The sequence below is a fragment of the Gobius niger genome (assembly GCF_951799975.1).
Source record: "Gobius niger genome assembly, chromosome: 17".
In the NCBI taxonomy this organism is placed as follows: Eukaryota; Metazoa; Chordata; class Actinopteri; order Gobiiformes; family Gobiidae; genus Gobius; species Gobius niger.
In genome coordinates, this window is record NC_136868.1 from 16109928 (window position 1) to 16132279 (window position 22352).

The 22352-nt window shown below is 41.8% G+C and overlaps 1 protein-coding gene across 8 annotated transcripts in view; it reads right to left on the reverse strand.

The window, feature by feature from the left end:
• The window catches only part of celf5a (cugbp, Elav-like family member 5a), a 225780-nt gene that overhangs the window by 61892 nt on the left and 141536 nt on the right, over window positions 1-22352 (reverse strand). For all 8 annotated transcript variants that reach the window (XM_079574687.1, XM_079574690.1, XM_079574689.1 and 5 more), the window contains exon 4: window positions 817-945. In XM_079574687.1, coding sequence (XP_079430813.1) covers window positions 817-945 — 129 coding nt within the window. The remainder of the gene's footprint in view (window positions 1-816; window positions 946-22352) is intronic.

Genomic DNA, 22352 nt, shown 5'->3' on the forward strand with positions numbered 1-22352 from the left:
TATTCAATTAAAAAGCATAGTTAAAGGGACTATACAGAGTTTAAAAATGTTAAAATTAAGTATTTTCCTCCCCCCACATGTTCCAGCCATGTCCTAATGTGTAGAATGAGCCCAGACCTGTTCACCACAACTGCCTCTAAAATCCTGCACTGTCACTCAAAAAGGTGTCACTTTGGGCCCGAATTGCCGTCATGCACGAGCTTAATATAGACGGTGCAGTTACACATATGGCCTGAGGTGGCAGTAGTGAGTATAAAATGGCCGACTTGCATCCAGCCCCTTTAACTAACTTTAATACAATAGAAGTGAAGTTATTTATCTGACCTCTACTGAGTGCGGCCCAGTTGTTTGTATATTTTTCTGCATGTGGCCCTCAACGAAAAAAGTGTGGACACCCCTGATGTAAATGCTAAGGCATGGATCGACTGGACTTGCAATCAATGTTCAAGCCGAGCCTAGAAATAATTGCAGACTGACTTTTGTATTTTACCGACTAAAATGCTATTAATGTAAATATACATATTTATTGCGACACAACATACTTTCCTGTAAAACTATAGCAAAGTCAAACCAAGGATTTCTCAACTTCACAACTCATTAAAAATCCCATACATCAATCAAATTATATCTGATACAACCACCTAATTTATATATACCTGGAAGATTGACACATACAAAATCTGACTAATTACTTGAGAATGCTGTCTGACCCACATCTGATGCATATGTCACATGTATTTTTGAACCGTGGGGGGAAAGCTGTCAGTCCCGCGGCCCTGACCTAAATGAAGCTGACAAGTGTACGAAGGCTCCTACCTTTGCTGTTTCCGTCAGGACCTCTTAGGACCGTGCACTCCTCGATCACTCCGTAGGGTTCGAAGAGGCGGTAGACGTCTTCCTCTGTCTGCTGTTTGTTTAGCATCCCCACAAACAACTTCCTGTCTTCTGAAAAAAACACAAGGAGAAAACAACGGGATGTGAACTCTGAGCTTAAGGGAAGCAAACAGAGAGCATTTGAAGAGATGAATGGGGAGTGACTGTATACATAATAAGAGCGGTTTAGGCTTGAGCGACATAGCGAGCGGTGCGTTTTGTGTACAAGGGCAATCAGATGAGGTAGAAAATAAATGTGAACATGTACTCGAGTCAGGAGGGTAATTGCTTTACTTGCTGACGGAATAAGATGTGTTTTGTTGCTAAACATTGTTTACAATGCAGCAATACTTTAGTTGTTGGGCACAAGACCAATGCTATAAATTGGACTTATTTATATAGTTAGTACCAAATACACTCTTTTCAGATCAGTTCATGATAATTGTTAGGACATGTGGATATGATTATAATGGCTTTGTCTGCTGTGGATCTCTGAGTGCACAAATATGGCAAATGCGGACTGATAAGTTAACCTCTTACCGGGTAGATTTTCTCCAGTTTGGCTTTACCCAAATCTAAAAGCTTCTGGAATTTACAGCCTATAGGTGTGACGCCTCATTTAAAAAACCTACAAAACAGATCGAAACTGATGTTTTTCCTCGCGTTGCAATGTTGTCATTGCATCTTCATCACAATTTTGCCACATCTTTGCTGAGCTTTCGTCACACTTTTGTCACTGGCTCTTGAGTGGCTTTTTGTCAGTTTTTTGTCATACTTCCGCCACTCTTTTGTGGCTTTTCGGTTATCATCCTTGTTTTCTTCTCGTTCTTGTTGCTTGTTTCTAGAAGTGTTTCGATTTGGGCAAAGCCAAACTGGAGAAAATGTACTCAGTTAAGATAAGATAAGATAAGATAAGATAAGATAAACCTTTATTGATCTCACAAAGGAGAAATTCACTTGTTACAGCCGGCGTTACTTTACAGTCTTATTGTACAGAGAGGTACAGAGGTTAAGAGGTTAAGAGACTAAGAGGGCCTGTTCTGTACCCATTAGCATTAGCCATCCTACGTTGCAAATACTAAAGAAGTTTTTCATTTTTGGTGGAAAACATCTTTTGAGATTTTGCTAATAATAAATCCTATAAAATATATATAAATCCTTATATGATATAACAGATATCAAATAAGGATCCAGTGACCACTAAACCTCCTTGTTTCTTATGTTAATGAAGCAGAAACCACATAAATGATGCCATTAAATCAACATACTTTTATACAGGAGAGAGAATCTGAATAACAATGGCCAAATCAGCTGCTCTGATTTCCCTGATTCAAAAGCGAGATTTTGTTTTGTTTTGAATCCTTAAGTGTTATGGCAACGGCCCTAATTCCACATCACTTGAGACCCATGGATAGGTGAAGCAGCAAGTGATTTGTTTAACCATGATTAATGGTCCAATATGGTTAATCACAGTGGCGAGCATAATGAACTAAATGTCTCGAAAATACCCAAGTTGATTAAAAGCCCGGTCTGTCCCGGCAGCAGCAGCAGCAGCAGCTCATGAACGCGGCATTCGGAGCGGTCGCGTGGCTGAGGGGTAAGTGAGTGGTCAGCAGCTCGAGGAGAGGGCAATGGGAGGACTAATAAAGAGGTTTCAAATCCTGACACACACACACACACACACACACACGCAAACACACACACACACTCATATTCAGCCCGGCCCAAGACAATGAGCACGTCGTTGGCTCTTTAAAGCACCAGGGCCCCACAGTCCCTGCCTCCTACACACCACCACCACTCATCCCCCCACCCCCGCCCCTCTCTCTCTCTCATCCCTCGTTTCACAGTTTCCCCTTTTCTCGAGCTGATTCTACATTTTTCACTCTCCTTCTTCTCCTCCGACCTCCCTTTCTCTCTTTATCTCTTTCTTACTCTACTAATTGCTGCTGATCCAGTGTTTTTTTGTGTAGCCAGAGAAATATTTCAGCAGGCTCTTTAACTGAACAATAGTTTGTCTCTCTTGTGGGAGCGACCAAGGCTGGGAGACATGCCATGAATAACGCTGACTTTTCAATAGATAGCCTGTACGCTACTGAGTTCTGTTAAATGCTTGGGGATCTGATCTTTACCTTGACCTGACACACTGTGTTTACTGATGTGCTCAAGCCCTGTATGATTAATGCTACAGTTCAGAGCGTCTCTCCCGGCAGCGCTCGCAGTAAAGCCTTTCCCTTTTGTTCGAGCGCGTCTCAAACTCTGACCCGTGAAGCCGCAGCGGTGAGACTCGGAGAGGAGCACGAACCACAAGGAGGGTGAGAGGGGGCATAATTTGCTGCCAGGAGGTACAGAGGGCTGTCAGGACGTCCCATGACGAAGGGGGCGAGTGCGCGGTGATCTGTCGAGCTATGACCCGGACACAAGCTAATACCCACATCCATACAAAAGAGCAAAGAGAACACACTCGTTTCTCCAACAACCCTTTTTTTTGTGTTTTTTTTTTACTATACATTTTTTTCTACAACGACATGCAAAAAGCTTTCTGATCATTAAAATGTACATTCATGATACCGTCCTATTCGCTTTATGTTTTAAGCTCAGAAAAAAAAGAGAGGGATCCCGTCGTAATGTACAGGATGTGGTGCCCAGCGTGGCTTTTCGCGCTCTGCAGCCGCCAATGATGCACCTTTAAAATAATCACCCGTGTCAGAGCGTTGTCTAGGGAGGGGCGTCCCTGGTGCGGGCTCCTTATTGCAAGTGGCAGGATCAGAGGCTATGTATCAAAATGGAAGTGATGCAATGTGACATGTGTCAGGGTGGATTGGAGAGCATTTATCTGCAAAAAAAAGGAAAGCCCTGAACTGGAAAATGAAAGGCCAAGATGGTCCTTCCTTTCGCTGGAGGGAGAATATAAATTCCAAGCTCGGATGCAGGGGAGATGAGTCGGAGGAGAGGCAGAGGGGTGAAAGGGGGGGAGGGGTCGCGCTGCAAATATTCCTGAATTGTGCCAGACCGAATCTCCCATGCACGGGGAGAGTGCGCTAACCCCGGCGCTACTGCTGCCCTTACTTTAGCTATAACTCTGCCCCCTACTCGAGCTGATGATGAGAGTCTGACAAGTTTTGAATTAATGCATGACCTTTATCAATTTCCTATGAGCTTTAAGCTGGCGATCATACCAGGAACGGCTCTTGTGTGGCATGTCTTAAAATACGACACAGCATCCATCCTCCGGGCCAGTCACTTCCAGCTGAATGGAATAATATTTATAGGACTGCAAGTATAACCTGTTCATTGGCCACTATATATCACCGCCTTTGTGCTATAGAACCTCCAATGTGTTGCAAAGAGAGGGGGGGTGCACGTTTCTATACATTCTGTATCTCTGATCAGGAATAAGCAAACAGACTAAACTTGCACACCTATAAGCCCCGCGCAAAGACAGATTCAGCGTTATATAAATGTGATACTTACAGCATGGGAGATGAAGAGAGTGTTCAGCGACGGGAGTGCGCTGTTCAAACTGTTAACAAATGACAATCATTCAGTCGAACCAAATCATTGGTTCGACTGACTATGAGTGGAGTTGTGGAGGCCAAGGCTCTCAATAGAAATGTACTTTGGGAATTTAAATCTCGACTCGTATTCATTTTTTTGTATGTAATTTGTCTACAGCAATATACCAAAGTAAAGGAAATGAGATGTCAGCACGGATCCCTCAAAGCACAAAGGGGCAATGGGTTCAGCTCTCGGTTCAGGCTTGGATTTTGAACTTGTATTGCTAACTTTTTTCATACAAGCTGTAGTGTCCCGGTCTTAGCTTCCAAGGCTTACGCTCATAGAAATTGTGATCTGACTTTTGAACTGATGATGACTTGAACTCGGACTCGTGAACAATAACTTGGACTGCGCTGCTTTTGTTCGGCTTTTTCTGTACACTAAAAGCAATGTCGTAAAAGCTTTGAAATTTCAACAGTTTTGGACTGACCTTAAAATATTCAAAGTGCTCGAAGCTGGAATGGGATCTCAACTTCAAAAGCTGAACCAGACTTTGGTGTCTATTAAATAAAACACAAAATGCCTAATAAATGGCTGGGTCAGGGGTCTTACAAGCTTTTAAGCATCCAACCATTTTCCTATATGGAGCTGCAAGGACATCAGGGTTTTTTAGATCCAACAAAAAGGTTGACAAAGCTAGCTCATCTTTATAGACATGGTCTTGGACTGCACTTACAGCTGCTTGTCCTCTTTAGGTTAGCCAAAGTATGTGCTCAGGGATGTCCTAATAAAGTGTTTTAAAGGAGTGTGTAAATGTCAAAACGCCCATTGAGATATATTACAAGAACATCAAGCATTCAGGATGATGTGATTTACATGGGACATGCCAAGAATGAGACCTGACTTTATTGTTTGACATCATCTTTCCTTTAAAGTCACCTCGGGGGTTTGTCCGCTGGCTGGAACATTCAACATCTACATGAAGTGCGTGAGACAGAAGTGGTCAGTAGGTCTACAGACTACGGACATCTATGTTAAACTGTGAGCTCTCTATAATGTTAGGTAAATGCCCACTGCCTACCTAAAAAAGCAAAGCAAAAGAACTTCACGCTAGATTCTCGACTCACTGTAATCAGAATCTTTTCCCCCTCACCACCTCAGCTCTCGCCAATCTAATCTCATTACAATTATGCCTCTGCTCCACTTCTGCAACATAAGCTGTTGAATTGTGAACTATGGTTGCTGGCACTGTCGTCACGGCAAAATTACAAGTTCCAATTGTGTACAGTCATCATTTTGGAGTCTGTTTCTGATGAAGAGACATTTTCTGAATATCCACATATTCGAATAGTGAAATGTGTCAATGTAATAATTGTAAATGAGAAGAGTTGATTAAAACCTGGATGCTGGGCTGATATGGTGCATCTTTAGAACACTGACTTTGACCATTCACTCTCATCCTTCACAGGGAGGAAAAGTAGGGTCAACACTTTGAAAACATCAACGTCCCATAACGACAATAATCCATTATAAATGCCCCCCAAGTGAGCTACTAGTACCAAACGGCACAGAACATTATGTTTTGAAGATGGGTCTACGGTGGAGGATGATTGTATCTCTGGCATGTTCATACCTCAATCATTTGACGCACAAATAATGAAATCAATTTTTACTCAACAAAATGTAGAAAGAGCTTCTTGTTTCGGACATCCCTGCACATCCCTGTTGTGACCTGCAAGACTTTTCATGTGCAAGCGATGCATCGTGATTGACGCCTCTTTTGCGGTTCTGACCTGACCTGGATTTGCGAGTTGAGCTACAGTAGCATGTGTCGACTCAGCACTATTTGGGTGTCATCGCTGCCGAGGAGCACCCTTGATCTGAATGCTGATCTCCCATCTGCGCCTCTCGGGAGGACTCACCTGCAGTTTGGGGGGGAGAGCGCATTTAGATGTTAGTCACACTCGGTCCTCGGAGGCTTAATAATTCTGACAGGGGCAACGTGATTAACAGAAAGTAGTTTTTTGTAGTGCATGCCAAGAGTGATGCTTTTTTTTTTTTTATGTGTCCCCTTCTGTCGCACCAAGTGACTTAATGCCCCTGTTCCACTACCAATACATGTACTCACTGAACCTCCTAAAACACATTCCCATGATTCTTCTGCACGCATGCATCATATCAATATGTGCACAGTGTAAACTTAGGGATCCTTTTCTTGTGTAGAGCAGGAAGTTTGAGCGATGGAACAAGCCTGGTAATGTCTTTTTTATTGCTTTTTTGTGGTCACATTTTTGTTGCTCATTTGTCTTTTTTGTGGCTTTGAAAAAAAAAGTGGAAAATGTTATTAATTTTTTCCACTTATTCCTCATGTTTGTGTTACGTTTTTGTCACATTTTTGGTGCTTTTTTGTCACTTTTCAAGTTGGGTTTGATTCTCATTTTTGTCGCTATTTTGACGCTTTTTTTTCAAGAAGCTTTAAGATGTGGGTAAAGCCAAACTGGTGAAAATGTGCTTTATTCGGCTGGGGGTTAAAGCAGTACTTGTTTACCTTCATAAATCCTTTCCGTAGTCCCTCTGGGGATAATACAAGTGTTAATGGGATGGTCTCTGGCTGGAAAACCACAATTGCACCGTGTCGGAGCCACCAATACACACTAATGGAATCACGAAGAAGAAGCAGGAACGGGCTAACGGCCAAGCTAACAGCGGGCTAACCCCACTTAAACAGTTTACAGCCAAGTTTAAGTGAAAAAAAATGATCTCCCTTGTGTAATTGGATGTACAATATCCCTCTCTCCGTAGCGTAGTATTAACTCTCACGGACAATTAATGAGTAAAAAAAAAAACGCAAGAAGCTACGACACCTGCAGTGGCGCTTATGGCCTCTAGGGGCATAAGTTACTTAGTAGTGCTTTAAGACGTTAAAAACACGGAGAACAACTTCCCCAGTTGGGCAATTCGCGTGAAGGCTCGCTCAACTGGGGAAAACGACTGGGGGACTCGGGTCAACACGAGCTTACTAACTTCTGCACCTGACGCGGAAATCAGCCGATTTGTTCGTCTAAAGCTTTTTAGTTCAACACTGATACTTTTTTGAGTTTCGTGTGAGCTGTTGTCATCCTCGTAGTAACAAAATTGCAAGTGAAATGCCTGATATCAACGTAAGCAAAAAGTAAATGTATGTGATTTTAAACGTTTAGAGACGCTAACACAGTTAAATGATTAGCTCAGCTAAGCGCTAATCAAAGATAAAAGACTGTTTTTATTAGATGACATCAAAATCCCCACTTTTCCACAATGATGTCACATCTCGGGAAAACGAGCACCCCAGTCCACATGAATGCACCATTAGTCAAGGTGGCTACCCCATATTCAGCGAAGGCTAACTGAAGCTCATCTTACTAGCAATTTCGCTGGGTTTTTGGAGGGAAACAATAGGACGATGTTGCGTGTGTTAAGACAAACATGGAGGTCTAAAACATACTTTTTCTTACATTGTTCCCATTAAATCTGCTGCTGAGAAAAAAAAGTGCCAACCAGCCTGTTTGTTTTGCTCAAAAGAAAGCAGAGTGAACAACACAGATTATAAAATAATAATTAAATAAATAAAAACGCTAATACTTACAGCAAAACGTTGTTACCTAAAAGTACAGGAGTCTATTTAGAAGCTGTGAATGGATTGTGATAAGTGTGCGACCCGCTGGCGTGACAATAGTTTTAATGTACACAAACTGCATGGAGACGCACCAGTGCTGTCCTCAAACTCACCCCCCATCACGTTCCATTTACTCTCAGATACTAAACAGATGCTTGTTTGGAATAAATGCATTGGAAATTAAAGCCGCGGATAATGAAATGGTGATGCTGTCGTGCCTGCCCGCTTATACACGCTGAATATTGCCGCGTCCATTTCAGCCCCTTCTAATCAATACGCGCTTTTACTGTATGAGCTATCGAGTTGCCGCATGCGAGTGAATTAAATCAGTAATATTTTATGTCCCGGCCTCAAACAATGCGACCGTAATTCCTTCCCTTTAAGCGCGCCCCAAATCTCGCAGCTTTTGTTACATAATGTTTATTTGCATTGGCTGGGCCCTTTTGAAGGATCTCCTGTCCACGCAGCTTTCGCACAAAAACCTGAATTGGCAGTTCAATTCAATGCCGGAGACTAAGAAGTGCTGGGATGCTATATGATTAGGCTGCTATACACTGGGGAGGATTTTGACAGTGGAATGAGACTCTCTGAATATCAATTGGCGAGAGCAGAACTTTACGAGGAGCAAAAAAGCACAGGACCAAGCAAGGGGAATACATTTACAAAGTTTCTGTAGTGTATTTCGTGTATAGGACAAAATTACTGTTGCAGAAAGACAATCTATCTTTATCACCAAGTTATATCGCAGCTACAGGCAAACTTTAAAACATTTGTAAATGTTAATCCAACAAGGACCGTGATTTACTGTACATAAAAGCTAACCGAGCTACAGTCGAATATAGAGCTGGACCAACAGTCCCATTATTTTGTAGCCTTTCATCCCGGGGTCCCCGCTGCAAATATCCCCCCCCTTTGTCTTGATTGGCATATTGATTTGGCATAGATTTTTACAGCAGATGACTTTTCTCGCACATTCCTCTCCATTTAACCTGGTCGTGGGCAGCCGTGTTTCCCCCTGGTGTCTAGATTAGTACAATTAGTGCAACTGAATCGCAGCATGCGATAACACAGCAGCCATACCTCTGCAGCCAATTGACATTTTAAAAACTAAGAACTAATTAAACGATAAGGCCTGTCAGGCTAGGTTAAGGACAATCTATGTGATTGCAGGGAAAGCTCGAGCTGTCGAAGTACACCTTGATTTATAACTTTTCAAACCCGAGGCTTAATTACATTTTATTGATTACTTGTGTGATTGCATATGAACTTTAAACATACTATACTTTCCATGAAGCAGTTTAAATTACTTTGTGTAGGCATTGTATTGTTTCCAAATAGCCATTCTTTCCAGGTGACTGTACACTTTTACAGCAAAAATCAAACTTTCACTCTTATGAAGTACATGTAAAAGGCAGTGCTTTGTGGCTAAAGCTTAAAGAAATGACCAAAATAAGTCTATTTACAGGAGACAATACAGGCAAAACTCATTTTTTCAGTTTTCAGGTTATGGGCCAAATTGGTCTCTGAACATACAGTATATGCTTTCGCCTGGAAACAAACACATATAACAAATCATCACAATAACATGTTTAAATATTGCACTGATTCAATGTTTCTCCATAGATTTCTATTGGAAATTGTAATTTCAAGGGCCATATCTCAAAATGCATTTTTCTCTCATTGTGGCGACAATATCTCCACGTTAGCAGCTCCTACACTGCATTTTACATCTCTTAAAATGAACAATATTTTGAAGATTTCTTATTATTATTTTAATACTAAACAAGATATCCAAAATCCTCTCTGAAAAAGTCTTTATGTCAACAGAAGAGAACCATAAATTTGAATCTGACTGAATCTGTTATTCAGATTTTGTCGCTGAAAAGATACATTTGGGGCATTTTTAGGCATAAAACGGCTTATTTTTTATATTAAAACAGAAAACGACTTAAAACTTGCAATATATTTTTTGTCATATTTATGTCAGTAATCTGCAGTAAAAGTTTCAAATTGATATCTTTAAATTGAAAAATTGTTATGGGACTGTATGGCTAACAGCCCTCTCGATAAGCCACATAAGCCGCCGCTCGGGCCGCGTGGCACGTGTAAACAGACTGTCAAATCGTCGTAGTCTTGATGCATTGGGAACATCCCGTGTCAACGCCCGAGAAAGTGTCCCAAAATGGGTCAGGTTTCGCCGCTAAATCAGCGACGTGGAGGTAGTGGGGAAGAGCGAGTGAGATATTCTGACAAAAGGGAGGCAGTGCTACAGAGGAAAACACTTGTCAGGAGGATAGGAAGGTTGCTATGACAACTACTTATACAGCGGCTGTCAGTCATGTGTGAGTGGAGTTGGGATAGGAGGGAGAGTAGGGGGGGGGGGTATGGAAGGAGGGGTCTGAGGAAGGGTCATTTCTCCATCTGTCGGTGATGCCGCAGTGTAAATTTGACTGTCAGCCCCGGAGATAAGAACAAATTATGAACAATATTAGCCGGCCGATAAAAGCCAACAATAATGAATGGATAAATATATTAAAACCAAATGAGATAGCATCCAGGCAGAAACAGGGGCCGCGAGAAGCCATCCAGGTTTTCTCATTTGGAAGTGAAGATAAGAGTGAGAGGCTGCAAAAGGAGGGGCGCTCAGGAGAAAGATCCAGCGTATTACAGCTAACTGCTCCGGCACACTTCCTTATCCGAAGCAAACGGAATCAAATTCACTCTGTAGCCAGAATAGCAAACATCCTTCCCCTTCCCCTTCCCCTTCTCCGGACCATTATACTTCTCCAATGAGCGGGACGCCACACAACAACAGTGTCAGCATGTGTTCAAGCATTAACAAAAAAAAAAGAAAAAAAAAAAACACAGACAGAATGGAATGAAATTAATTAACCCTAAGAGATCGCAGTGCTTAGCCAGTGGAATTTAATCCAATTTATTACATATACAGGGATCTATCCGGGGCTCCGTTTGCGTTAATGAGATGGCGAGAATGGATGTGTGCATTGGGCCTGTTGTTGGTGCTAATACGGTGGTGCACATTGAATGGGAGTAATAAAGTGCAAAGAGTCACTTTCACTTGCAAGGACCATAGCCTCCGTAAAGGAATATATGCTTGATTTATTATAACGGATAGAAGACAAGTTGAAGATGAAAAGCCACTTTGAAATATTTATTCATTGCAGCTGACTCGCGTTACATTTACTCAAGAATTTAATCAGATTATTTTCAGGTGCATATTAAAGAAGAGCTAAGTTACTTGTTTACCTTAATACATCCTTTTTGTAGTCCCTCTGGGGGTAATACAAGTGTTAATGGGATGATTGGGGGGTGTTTCATCTCCCCCTGGTGTCTCTGGCCAGAAATCCACCCAACTTCCCTGCCTCCGGGCCGTAGGCGCAATACACACTAATATAATCACGAAGAAGAAGCTAACAGGTTAACCGGCAAAGCTAACTGTGGGCTAGCGCCACTTTAGCAGTATTTACAGCCAAGTTTGAGTGTAATTGGATGTACAATATCCCGCTTTCCCTTTGTTTTTTCTGTCAGCGTAGTATTTACTCTCACGGACAATTAAAAAAACGCGACATGCTACGACACCTGCAGTGGCGCTTATGGCCTCTGGGGGCATGAGTTACTTTGTTCTTCTTTAAGGTGCATATTTTATGGCCTCACTCTTGGCAGATGATACTGTATTATGATTTTATATTTTTGTTAGTTCATTCAAGCATATTTTAGGACTGGAAACTTATATGAACAACTAGAGGAATTTGCAGGTGTTTCGGTTTCCAGTTTCAATAATGTGCTTCACACAATCACTTTATTTAATAATTTGCCGTTGTTGTGAGTCCCTATCAAATCTTGAACCAGCAAAGCAACCAAAAAAACAATCCCGGTGCATCAGTGAGATGAGAGTGTCGTGACTCAAGTTCGGGAAAACACTGCTTAAAGTCCTTGTCTCAGTACTTTCAGTAATGGCTGATGTCAAAGGGGCTGGAGACACTTATTGGTATAGTATTTTACGGCAGTATTTGAAGTGAGAAACTAACTTCTACAATAAGAAAAGCACCGCAGGGGGACGGCAAAACTTGTCCAAATTAACTCACAAATAATGAGCTTTTTTTTTTATGCGACACCTTATCACCACCCAAACAACAGCCATCACACAAAATATGGCTTGATTGAATCCTGCGTGTTTGCCCATTTCCAAAGTAAATTAGCACTCCTGTCTTCTGAAAGCCTGCGCGCTAACCCCGCAGTTGACGATGCCGCCCAACCCTGCACTGGTCGCTAATGAGCAAGCTTATTAGTGTCGTTTTTTCCCCTCCTCACCACAAAACATTGCATTGTGAATGTTGCTTGGAAACACGAATGAAAACAATAGTGCGTGTCCTCCACCAAAAAATGCCATCTAAAGCTCCCTGTAGTGCAATTTTCCCCGACCAAAGTAAAGAACGGCTTGTGAATGAAAACATGCAGAAAGTCTTATTTATTATACATACTGAGATTAGCATAATAGCCCGTCTATGCATTACTCCGCTGTAGATTTACACTTTCAGGGATATACTTTGAGGTTAGTTCCATAATTTAAGCGTTGTCTGCTCATTGGGGGCCTGTCCGCACCTTATAAAAGCCATCAGTAAAAGTGCCACAGCGCTATTCATACGGCCTTAACAGTAATGCTGCAGAAACAGTGCATTCTTCACTAAGCACTCCTATGGGAAAGATTAGGTCTCTCAGCCTTTACATACAGTCCACATAATGCAGGAGTGAGCTGACACATGGTTACTCATAGGTCCGGCGGTAAAGGCCACAGCCTCACACACACACACACACCCTCTTTACTTACACAACCACGTGACCTTAAAGAAGCATGAAGCTAAATTGACATGTATATTGAAGAAAGCCTAGTTATATCAGAGGCATGAACTGTTGAATTGTGGGAGTGAGTGGGAGGTTTCCAACTGTGGAATCACAAATACTGTATAAGCTACTGTATATTACAGGTCAGAATATACAGTGGAAGAAAGTGTAAAGGAGGCAGCTGGGAAATTAAAATGAATAAAGTATCGGAACCAGTGACTGCTTATTCCAGAAATGATGCCGAATAAATGCACAAATAATCCTAATATTTCAAGCATAGTAAGAGTGATGTTTCCTGGTCAATTCTGTATGTTCTGCTCCTCCAAAGCACTAAAATGTGCTGAATTTGCAGCATGATTTAAAAACGGTCATCATCAAAAATGTTTCAAACTATAACATGAAATTAAACTAGTAGTTTAGTAGTAATTTGATTACATTTATTACCTCCAATAGTTAACATTTTTGTACCTTTTTACATTACAAAAACCTTTTACGTTTTGGAAGAAAGTACCAAACTGACCCTGATCAAAAGTTTACACACCCCAGTTCTTATAGGGGCTTGATGCAAGTTAGCCATTTTATGCTCACTACTGCCACCTCAGGTCACACGTGTAACTGCACCTTCTATATTAAGCTCGTGCATGACGGCAATTTGGACCCGAATTAACACCCTTTTGAGTGACAGTGCAGGATTTTAGAGGCAGTTGTGGGGAACAGGTCTGAGCTCATTCTACATATTAGGACATTATTGGAGGAAAATACTTAATTTTAAAGAGGGGGTATTATGCTTTTTTCAGCCACATAGCACCAGTCTATAGCACACTACAATGATGACCAAACCTTCTGTTGGTCTGTAAATGCAGTAAATTAGAATAACTGCCTTGTATAAAATTGCTCTTTCAAAATGGCGGTAGCAAAAGCCTTGAAATAGGCCTCTGTCTCTTTAAGAACCTCTGACCCTTTCCGACACGCCCCCTCCACACGCTGTCTGTGGCATCGCAACACTTTCTCCACAGTATTGAAACTACGATCGGTGCATTTTATTTTTTATTGTTGGAAAGGACCTACTGTTTATCACTTTGTGAACAGTGGCCACACAGGATATTATTTGGAGACGAACCTTCCACACCGGACGCTTGGAAGGGGCTCTTGCCTGAAAAATAACTGCTGTTTGGAGGCTATCTCTTTGCATCTGCCATGCCCTATGGATCTCTAACTATACCCCCATGGACGACACCAGGATCTGCAGGAGCCCATACGATTCAAAAGACGGACATTATCTGTGCAGGTGGACAATGGTGTTTCGAGGTTACCCGTTAGCTTGTTATAATCGACTACAGCTCATTGTTGAAGAAAAGTCTGCAATAAACCACAAATGTGTAAAGCCAGGCTCATTGTGTGATCATCGTAAAGGCTGCTTCGAGTAGTTGCCTGCTTTATTGACGTTATTTGTGCATAATATGCTGCCTGTTTTCAATGACTGTTGTGAAGGTGAAGGTTGTTAGCTTGTCGCGGCTAATAGTGCCTTAGCTCCGGGAGAAAACCACTCGGCTACGACTCACTGTAGATGAAATGTGAGCAATAAACTACGAAATCAACAAGCCAGGCTCCGTGTGTGATCATCATAAAGGCTGCTTCAAGCAGTTGCCTGTTTAGTGACGTTTTCAATGCATAATATGCTTGTATTCAGTGAATTTTCCCGTTAGCTTGTCGCGGCTAGCTTGTTAGCTCCGGGAGAAAGCCACTCGGCTATGACCCATTGTAGATGAAATGTGAGCAATAAACTTCCAAATCAACAAGCCTGGGTCCGTGTGTGATCATTGTTAAACGGTTCTTTATGTGTGTGGTGGTTTTATTGACTTTATTTGTGCATATTTCTCGTTTCCACGTGATGACTCGAGGTTTAGCTTAGCATTAGCTTTCTCCGGAGGCTCTGTGCATCATCAAGGCCCTAAGACATTCCCAGCTCAGAACCAGCCGCTGAAATAAGCGTTCTTGTCACCGGTTTTAATCCTGGGTGTTTCGGTAACAGAAACACTGATGTGTGTCTTTGTAAAAGTTTCAGAACTGCTGTAACTCCGGTTCACAACACATGAAGCTAAACCTCCATGATGACTCTGTTTACATCTTAGGGCTAGACACTGCGGGGAGGGGGTTCTGCTGAGGAGCAGTGGTTGGTTACTCGGCTGGTGACGAAAGGTCGGAGGCGTATCCTGGAGGTTCGAGGCGTTCCCTGAAGGAATCAGGCGTTTTATCCCTAAAATGGCTGCCATCAGAGTTTTTACAGACTACTCGAAAATACGTGAATGTGCTAAGGCAACACTTCAGGCATGTTTTTAATGAGGGAATGACATCATAACATGATGTAAAGCTTGAAAAAGTCGATTTTGCATAATACCCCCCCTTTAACATTTTTTAACTCTGTATAGTGCATTTAATATGGTGCATTGCCCCTTTAACATCAATGGCAGACTGGAGTCTTTTGTGGTAGTTGTGGATGAGGTTTTTTATTTTTTCTGATAGTAAAGCGGCCCATTCCTCTTGGCAAAATTATAAATTCCTGGGCTGTTTTGCATGAACTGCATGTTTAAGATCTCTCCACAGTGGTTCAATGACATTGAGGTCAGGAGACTGAGATAGACACAAACGGGACTTTCACTTTATTCTGCTGGAGCCACTCAGTGAACCACCTCCATATTTCGCAGTAGGTACCATTATCTTGTCAACGAGGCCAATGATGAAATTCTGCCAGGGTGTGTAAACCTTTGAGCACAACTGTACTGCAATATAGAAAAAATACTTTTGTTAAAGCCATGTTAAAGTGTAAAACAAATATGTTTGGGAAACAAAAAAAAATCTAAGAAGTTAGGAGGACATCCGCTAGAGTGTGTAGGTAAATGGCAGTTTGAATGAATATACATTTCCAATAAAAATCCCTTGAAGTTGCGGCAGCCTCTTCTACAGTAAAGGGCCCTATAAGGAGCAGAGATGATGAATTCTTTGTGCTGCGTAGGAGGAGGAGAGCATGACGGATATTGTGTGTGACACCTCAAAGACTGTAGGCCTGAGCTGTATGTACAGATAAACACAGAGGACCTCCTGTGTGACACTATTCTCCAAAGAGCACGTTTTATGCATCGCTGTGATCTAATGCGTGCTCAGGCCCATGTATTGTAGGTTTTCCACTACTACTGCTGCAGAGGGAGGTGACGATTCTTGGACACACTCACTCAACAGCAGGGGAAATTAGAAAATGGCTTTTTTGAAGATTTGTTTTGCCGAACCGAGCCATTCGAGATGTGTACTGTCATCAAATTCACTATCATGCAACCATAAAACATAACTTACAGTCTATGGCATTTGCTCAAAATAAACATGATAATAATTAAAATAATAATGAGGACTCAACGACAGTGTGCAGGCTTTTAAAAAAACACACAGCAAGTTTCCAAACCATAAGAAATCTAGAACTGAAAAAGAGGCAAAACTACAAACAATTGTCTTTGCTGTGATGGAAAAACCCTGGACGAGCGAGAGCCTACACAAACCAGCCTTCGCTCATCGGTCCCCCTTCTGTCCTAAACCCTGCAAAGGGCATAACATCTGGTCCCCACTTCATCTCTGTCTTTCTGTATTGTGTAACCAGAATGGGGGTGAAAAAAATGAAGCGAAAATTGGTTAAAATATTTTATATCCACCGTATACGTCGCAGCAAATTTACACTCGATATGATAACAAATGTGAAATATTACTCACAGCCTCGCGTTGACTTCAGTGCATTACGGCTGCAGCCATAAATCCTCAAACTGCTGCGCAAAGTGTATAGGTAGCTACTGTATATAAACATTTACAATATGGCACGGCTATTCATATTGTCTCCCTTCATAATGCCATCTGAAGGGCATTTTGGCATCTGTTATGTTATAGATTTTCTTCTTTCTCAACTAAACTATTTACTCCTGTTCTCCCTTTGGTTTCTGTACAGTAGAATTTTTTCTTTCCTTTCTTTCTTTTTTTATTTTTTTTTACCATTGGCAGTATTTAACACAGCGCTAGCCTGTTTCTTAATTATTTTCTCATCGCTCCACTGACACTGATTCATGAGGGTAATGTTGGACACACCCCCACGGCCAGCCCACTCAACCAACCCCCACCTTCCTCTTCCTCCTCCTCCTCCTCCTCCTCCTCCTCCTTCTCTTCCTCCTCGTACAGTAGAGACGCCTCAGGCTGATTCTGCATGCTTCTTCATGTCATGGCACTGACATTTTTTCCTTTCTTTGTCTGTCCTACCATACACAGTACGAGTTCAGTTCATGGAAACTTGGGGAGTTGTAGAAACTGTCAGTGTAAGCGGCAAGTAATGTGTAAGGTCATATACACATATTAGGAAAACATAAGCTACTTTTTTATTATATCATATGCGCACAAAGACAGAAAATCAATTTGAAGGCAGCAAACAAGATGGATGTCTCAGATAGGATTATTATTTTGTCTGAATACAGAATTAGGAGCAGAGAAATATCTTTCCTAAATGAAAGCTATACATTAAATTAGCTTTCCACTCTTTACTGGCTCTCTCCCAATAGACCAGAGACCGTCAAACTGAAGCTTTAAAACATATGTTTTTTACAATAGTTGCAAACCTTAGTTTGCAAGTATAGACTTGCAAACTAAGGTTTTGCCTTAATTAACACTTAAGAAAGTGTCCCAACTTTTTGGTAATTAGGGTTGTATTTGGCGTCCCCCCTCTGGCTGTCCCGCAACAACAAACTCTGTTTCTTTTGATACCACCTTGTGATTATCTTGGATGCAAATGAGTTACCTCCATGCTAACTCATTAGGCTTCATGGTTGCTTCAAGTAATTACCTTTTTCCTCCAGATGAAGGGACAAAATTGACTACAGCAAGAAACAACAAACTTCATTATGCACAGAGCCAAATTGAGGCTTGTGTACTAACCGGCTCCACTCCACCCAGAACTCCCCGAACGAACGCCGAGTATTCTCACCTGGACGCGATTGAGTTGTAAAAGCTCCAGAAACAAAAGCATGACATTCAAACACAGAGCGCGGACAGAAAAGAGCAAGAAACTGTTAAAGACATTCAGCGATGAAGGTGAATGTGGGTGTGCAAAAAGAGAAAAGTAATGACATAATATAATGAGGGAAAGGCTTTCGGAACATTAGCCAAAATGTCATATAAAGTAATCTAATGTTAGCATTATACATCCATGCTGAGCAAACCTATGAAGACCAAACTAAGCCCTAACCAAGACAACAGCGCCAACAAAGGCAAAAAACAGTCTCTAAATGAACTATAAAAGGGCACAGCCATTTAAAGCTGCAGCAAAAGGTTCTAGAATAGAGTTCTAGTTATCAATCTAGGTATTTCTTGTAATATTACAGTACTTAATCAATGTATATGTCTAGAAGAACCAAGTCATCATGAATTACAATTATCCATACAGATAGATCTTCCTGACTCAACATCTGGTGGAGCCTGATGAAAAAAGAAACAAACTACCAGTAAAAACAATGAAAAAAAACAGAGCTGGATGGACAAAAATGGAGGCCAAATGAAACTAAGCATCACAGCAGGTCTGTTTTTGACGAGGTAACAAAACAGCCAAAAGCTCAAAACTGTTGATTTCCCAGTAAAGGCTCATAATGAAAGATAGCATGGAAGCCATACATTTTCTTGAGATATCAATATTCCATTTGCCAATATCAGTACAATACATTGGCAATCTACAGCGCAGCCCTAATGAAAAATGCATTATCTCCAGAGAGCAGGAGAAAATGAAAGAGCAAAGGCTTAGGAGATAGACAGCGAAAGGCCAGGCTTCAGACAGGGAGCCGGGCCAGAGCAGAGAGGAGCTTTGTCTGTCAGAGCGACTGAGCTGACAGATGAGAGCGCTGCACATGGACAAAGAGGCTTACAGGCCACACCGCATGTCAACGTCGTGACCCTGAGGAAGGAGAAGAATATAGGACGCACTTAAACGCACCACCTACACACACTGCCAGAAAGTGCCTCCACATCCGCAGCTATAGTGATGGGATTCATGGCTCTTTACTGGGAGCCGAATATACTGTATCTGTTCCCTTCAAACATTGGTTGCTTCTTTCACCATGTCTGTCTTTTCCTGAATGAGATCCGTTTCGCAGTTTAATTCAAAGAGCCGCTCAAAAGATCCGATTCTGTCACGAGCGTTCCTATCCGTGTGACATCCTGCTGTATACCGGGCCTCTTATTCCGCCTCAGCCGAGCCTTCCATTTACTTATAAAAATGCAGTGTTAACAGTTATGCGATGTGGAAGAAGTTGCTGTAAGAGATAAAGTTGCAAATGCATAAATAAATAAAGAAGGGCCCCAGAGCGTGTCACCGTGCTGTTACTCCTATAGTCGAGCATTTCCATATGATTAGTATGGGCTGATGGCTGATAGGGGCGGCTGCTGTCGTGTGCGTTTTGTATGCGGGGCGGTGTGGTGGTGATGTGACTGCGGGGGAGAGCCTAACCCTGTCAGTCAGCGTGACAACCAGCCCGTCTTATCTGCTCCCTGTTGGCCGCTGCTGCGCTTTAATTAGGAGAGAAGGTCAATCAGCACTTTTACCACATGTGATTCCACTTAAAGCATTTAAGAATATGAGCGCCAGTTGTTCCGAGGCCTCGGGCACAACTTGTGTGAAAGTCACTGAGGGAACCTTTTGACACTGTCGAGAAGGAGGAGCTTTTGCCAAAATAACTGATTATGACTTGCAGTTGTGCTCAAAAGTTTACATACCCAGGCAGAATTTGGGATTTTTTTTTCAGTATTTTTCAATGAATATGAAAGATAACACGTTCTTTTTTTCACTCATAGTTAGTGGTTATGTGACGCCATTTATGGTAAAATTAGTTAACTATTTCTAAATCAAAATGAAAAATGAAAGTACCAAAATGACCTTGATCAAAAGTTTATAAACCCCAGTTTTTAATACCCTGTATTGCCCCCTTTGACGTCAATGACAGATTGGAGTCTTTTGTGGTAGGTTTTTTTTTTTTTTCTGACCTCTGACCTTTTCCTCTTGGCAAAAAGTCTCCAGTTCCTGTAAGTTCGCGGGCTGTCTTGCATGAACAGTGTGTTTGAGATCTCCCCACAGTGGTTCAATGATATTGAGGTCAGGACACTGAAATGGACACTAACGGGACCCTCACTTTATTCAGCTGGAGCCAATGGCATCAGTGAAAGACCTCCATGTTTCACAGTAGGTGCAGCATGGTGCACTTTTCATCATAGGCCTTGAAAAAAGTGCACCACACCTACTGTGGGACACAACCACTAACTATGAGTGAAAAAAACCTTTTGTGTTATCTCTCATATGCTTTATAAAAATCAAAAATTCTGCCAGGGTATGTAAACTGTTGAGCATAATTATATATGCAATGCTTGTGTCGATTACATTAAGTTAATAATGCAGCAGAGTTAAATAGTCCTCTTCTTTTGACCAGTGGTTCTTAAACTTTCTACACCACCTTAAGATAATACTATATGACCTTCCAAATACCACCAGGTTAAGATCAAATCGAATAAGGACTAAACTAGGTCTAAAATAGATCTACAGTAAGTTGGATAAAATCTAAACAAGAGAAACACCTAACGTAAGTACATTATGGAAAACAAAATGAAATGATAAGTCATTAGAAAGAAAGAAAATCAAAAATTGCAGATGACAAAACTTACCACCCGAAGAAGCACACTTTGAGAACTAGTGACCTATCCTAAATTGCCACTGGGGAATCCAGGGGAAACTTCAACCGATCTTAGAATTTGGTTCAGGAGTAACTGGAGAATTCACTCAGACACGAAGTGAACATGCAAACAACACAGCCCAGCAATCAAAACAGAGAGGCAAAAGCCGTGACTGGACAGCCATTATGCAGAGCGGTCTCACTGGTCACCAATCTAATCAGTTAACTTTCACTATTTCCAAAGATTCCTTATATTTACTCGCTGTTTTTCTTTTCATTTGATTGTTTTGGTTGGTGATGGCACAAATGTGGGCAGTCGCGCTTTTGTCGGTTATAGAGGGAAAATCATCCCTTTAAAAGTGCATTAGGTGACCAGTGTGGTATCAAAACTACTATACGAACACCCTTCCCCCTCCCTGATGCAATACACTGAGCACTTTTAAAATCCACAAATGAACATTATTTTTAAACTTGAACTTAGGGACTAATCAGCGTAACGTTTTGTGCTGGTCCCAAGCCTAGATAAACAGCATGAAAATCCCTGCACTGTAAGATGTTTTGCTGTGGAAATCCCAGAAGGGTAGAGCCAAAAGGATAGATCATATTTTTTTTCTTTGTCTGCCGGGGATTGCGCTCTGATCAAAACACATATGAACAAACTCCGACGTGGCCACCCGCTATGTGTCTTCTCCCCCTCCTCTTTCTCCATCTATTTGTTGTCATTTTCATCACATCGCTCCTGCTGTTTATTGAAATAAATGCACATCTTTCCAATCATCAGGAGACAAAGCTCAAATTATTCCTCAGCCATCATATCCATTTTGGGGCTTGTGCCAGCTTTTTTTTATTTTAGGGGTAGACAATAATAAGCACGGAGGCATGCATAAAAACGTCTTGTAGACACAGTGTGTTGATAAAACCACTGAAGCATACGGCTGACTTTCTCATTTGCATTCTGTATGGAGAAAAGCAATTCTAGGTGTGGAATATAGTGCACTGCAAAAAATGGTGAAAATACTGGCAGCTGTGTTTGCAAGAATCCTACTGTAATAATGAGATATATGCAACTATACGGTTTAAAAGTGAGGTACGGCTAACAGCAAATTATCTGCCTTAGCAACCCTGTCACAATCTTTATATCCTTCTTCAGTGGATCTATCGATGTACACTTTTAAGTTTTCCTCCTTATATTGACCCACAGTCACAGTCACAGCTGCCCTCGTGTAGACTGACGGAAGCGAGGCTACCAATCTGCGCCGTCAGCCCCTCCGGCAACCACCAATCACTCACACTTTACATTCACCCAGGCGTCCTGGTGTTCCCAAACGGTCTCCCATCCAAGTACCAACCAGCGCCTTGCCTGCTCGGCTTCCGAGATCTGACGGGATCGGTCTTTCAAGCGCCATCCTTGATAAAACCCCTCTGAATTTCAATACAAATCAAAGCATGCAATCAAATTAACCAAATTAAACGTGCAGTGTATCAAAGGGGGGTGGGTGCCAAACTAAACAAATGGGTGCAAAGGTGTTGTGCCTTCTGCGGATATTATAAAACCATCTCCCAGTATGTTACCGTAAATGTTGATATTAGTTTTGCAGTGAATAGGAAGCAGAGCTGAGATGTGAAGCTGTGGAGCTAACAGCAGTTTAAGCCTGTTCTATCTGACACAAACGTGGACTCCTCTATCAGCAGATGGCCTTTTCCTCTGGCTCTTTCTCTCTCCCTGACAA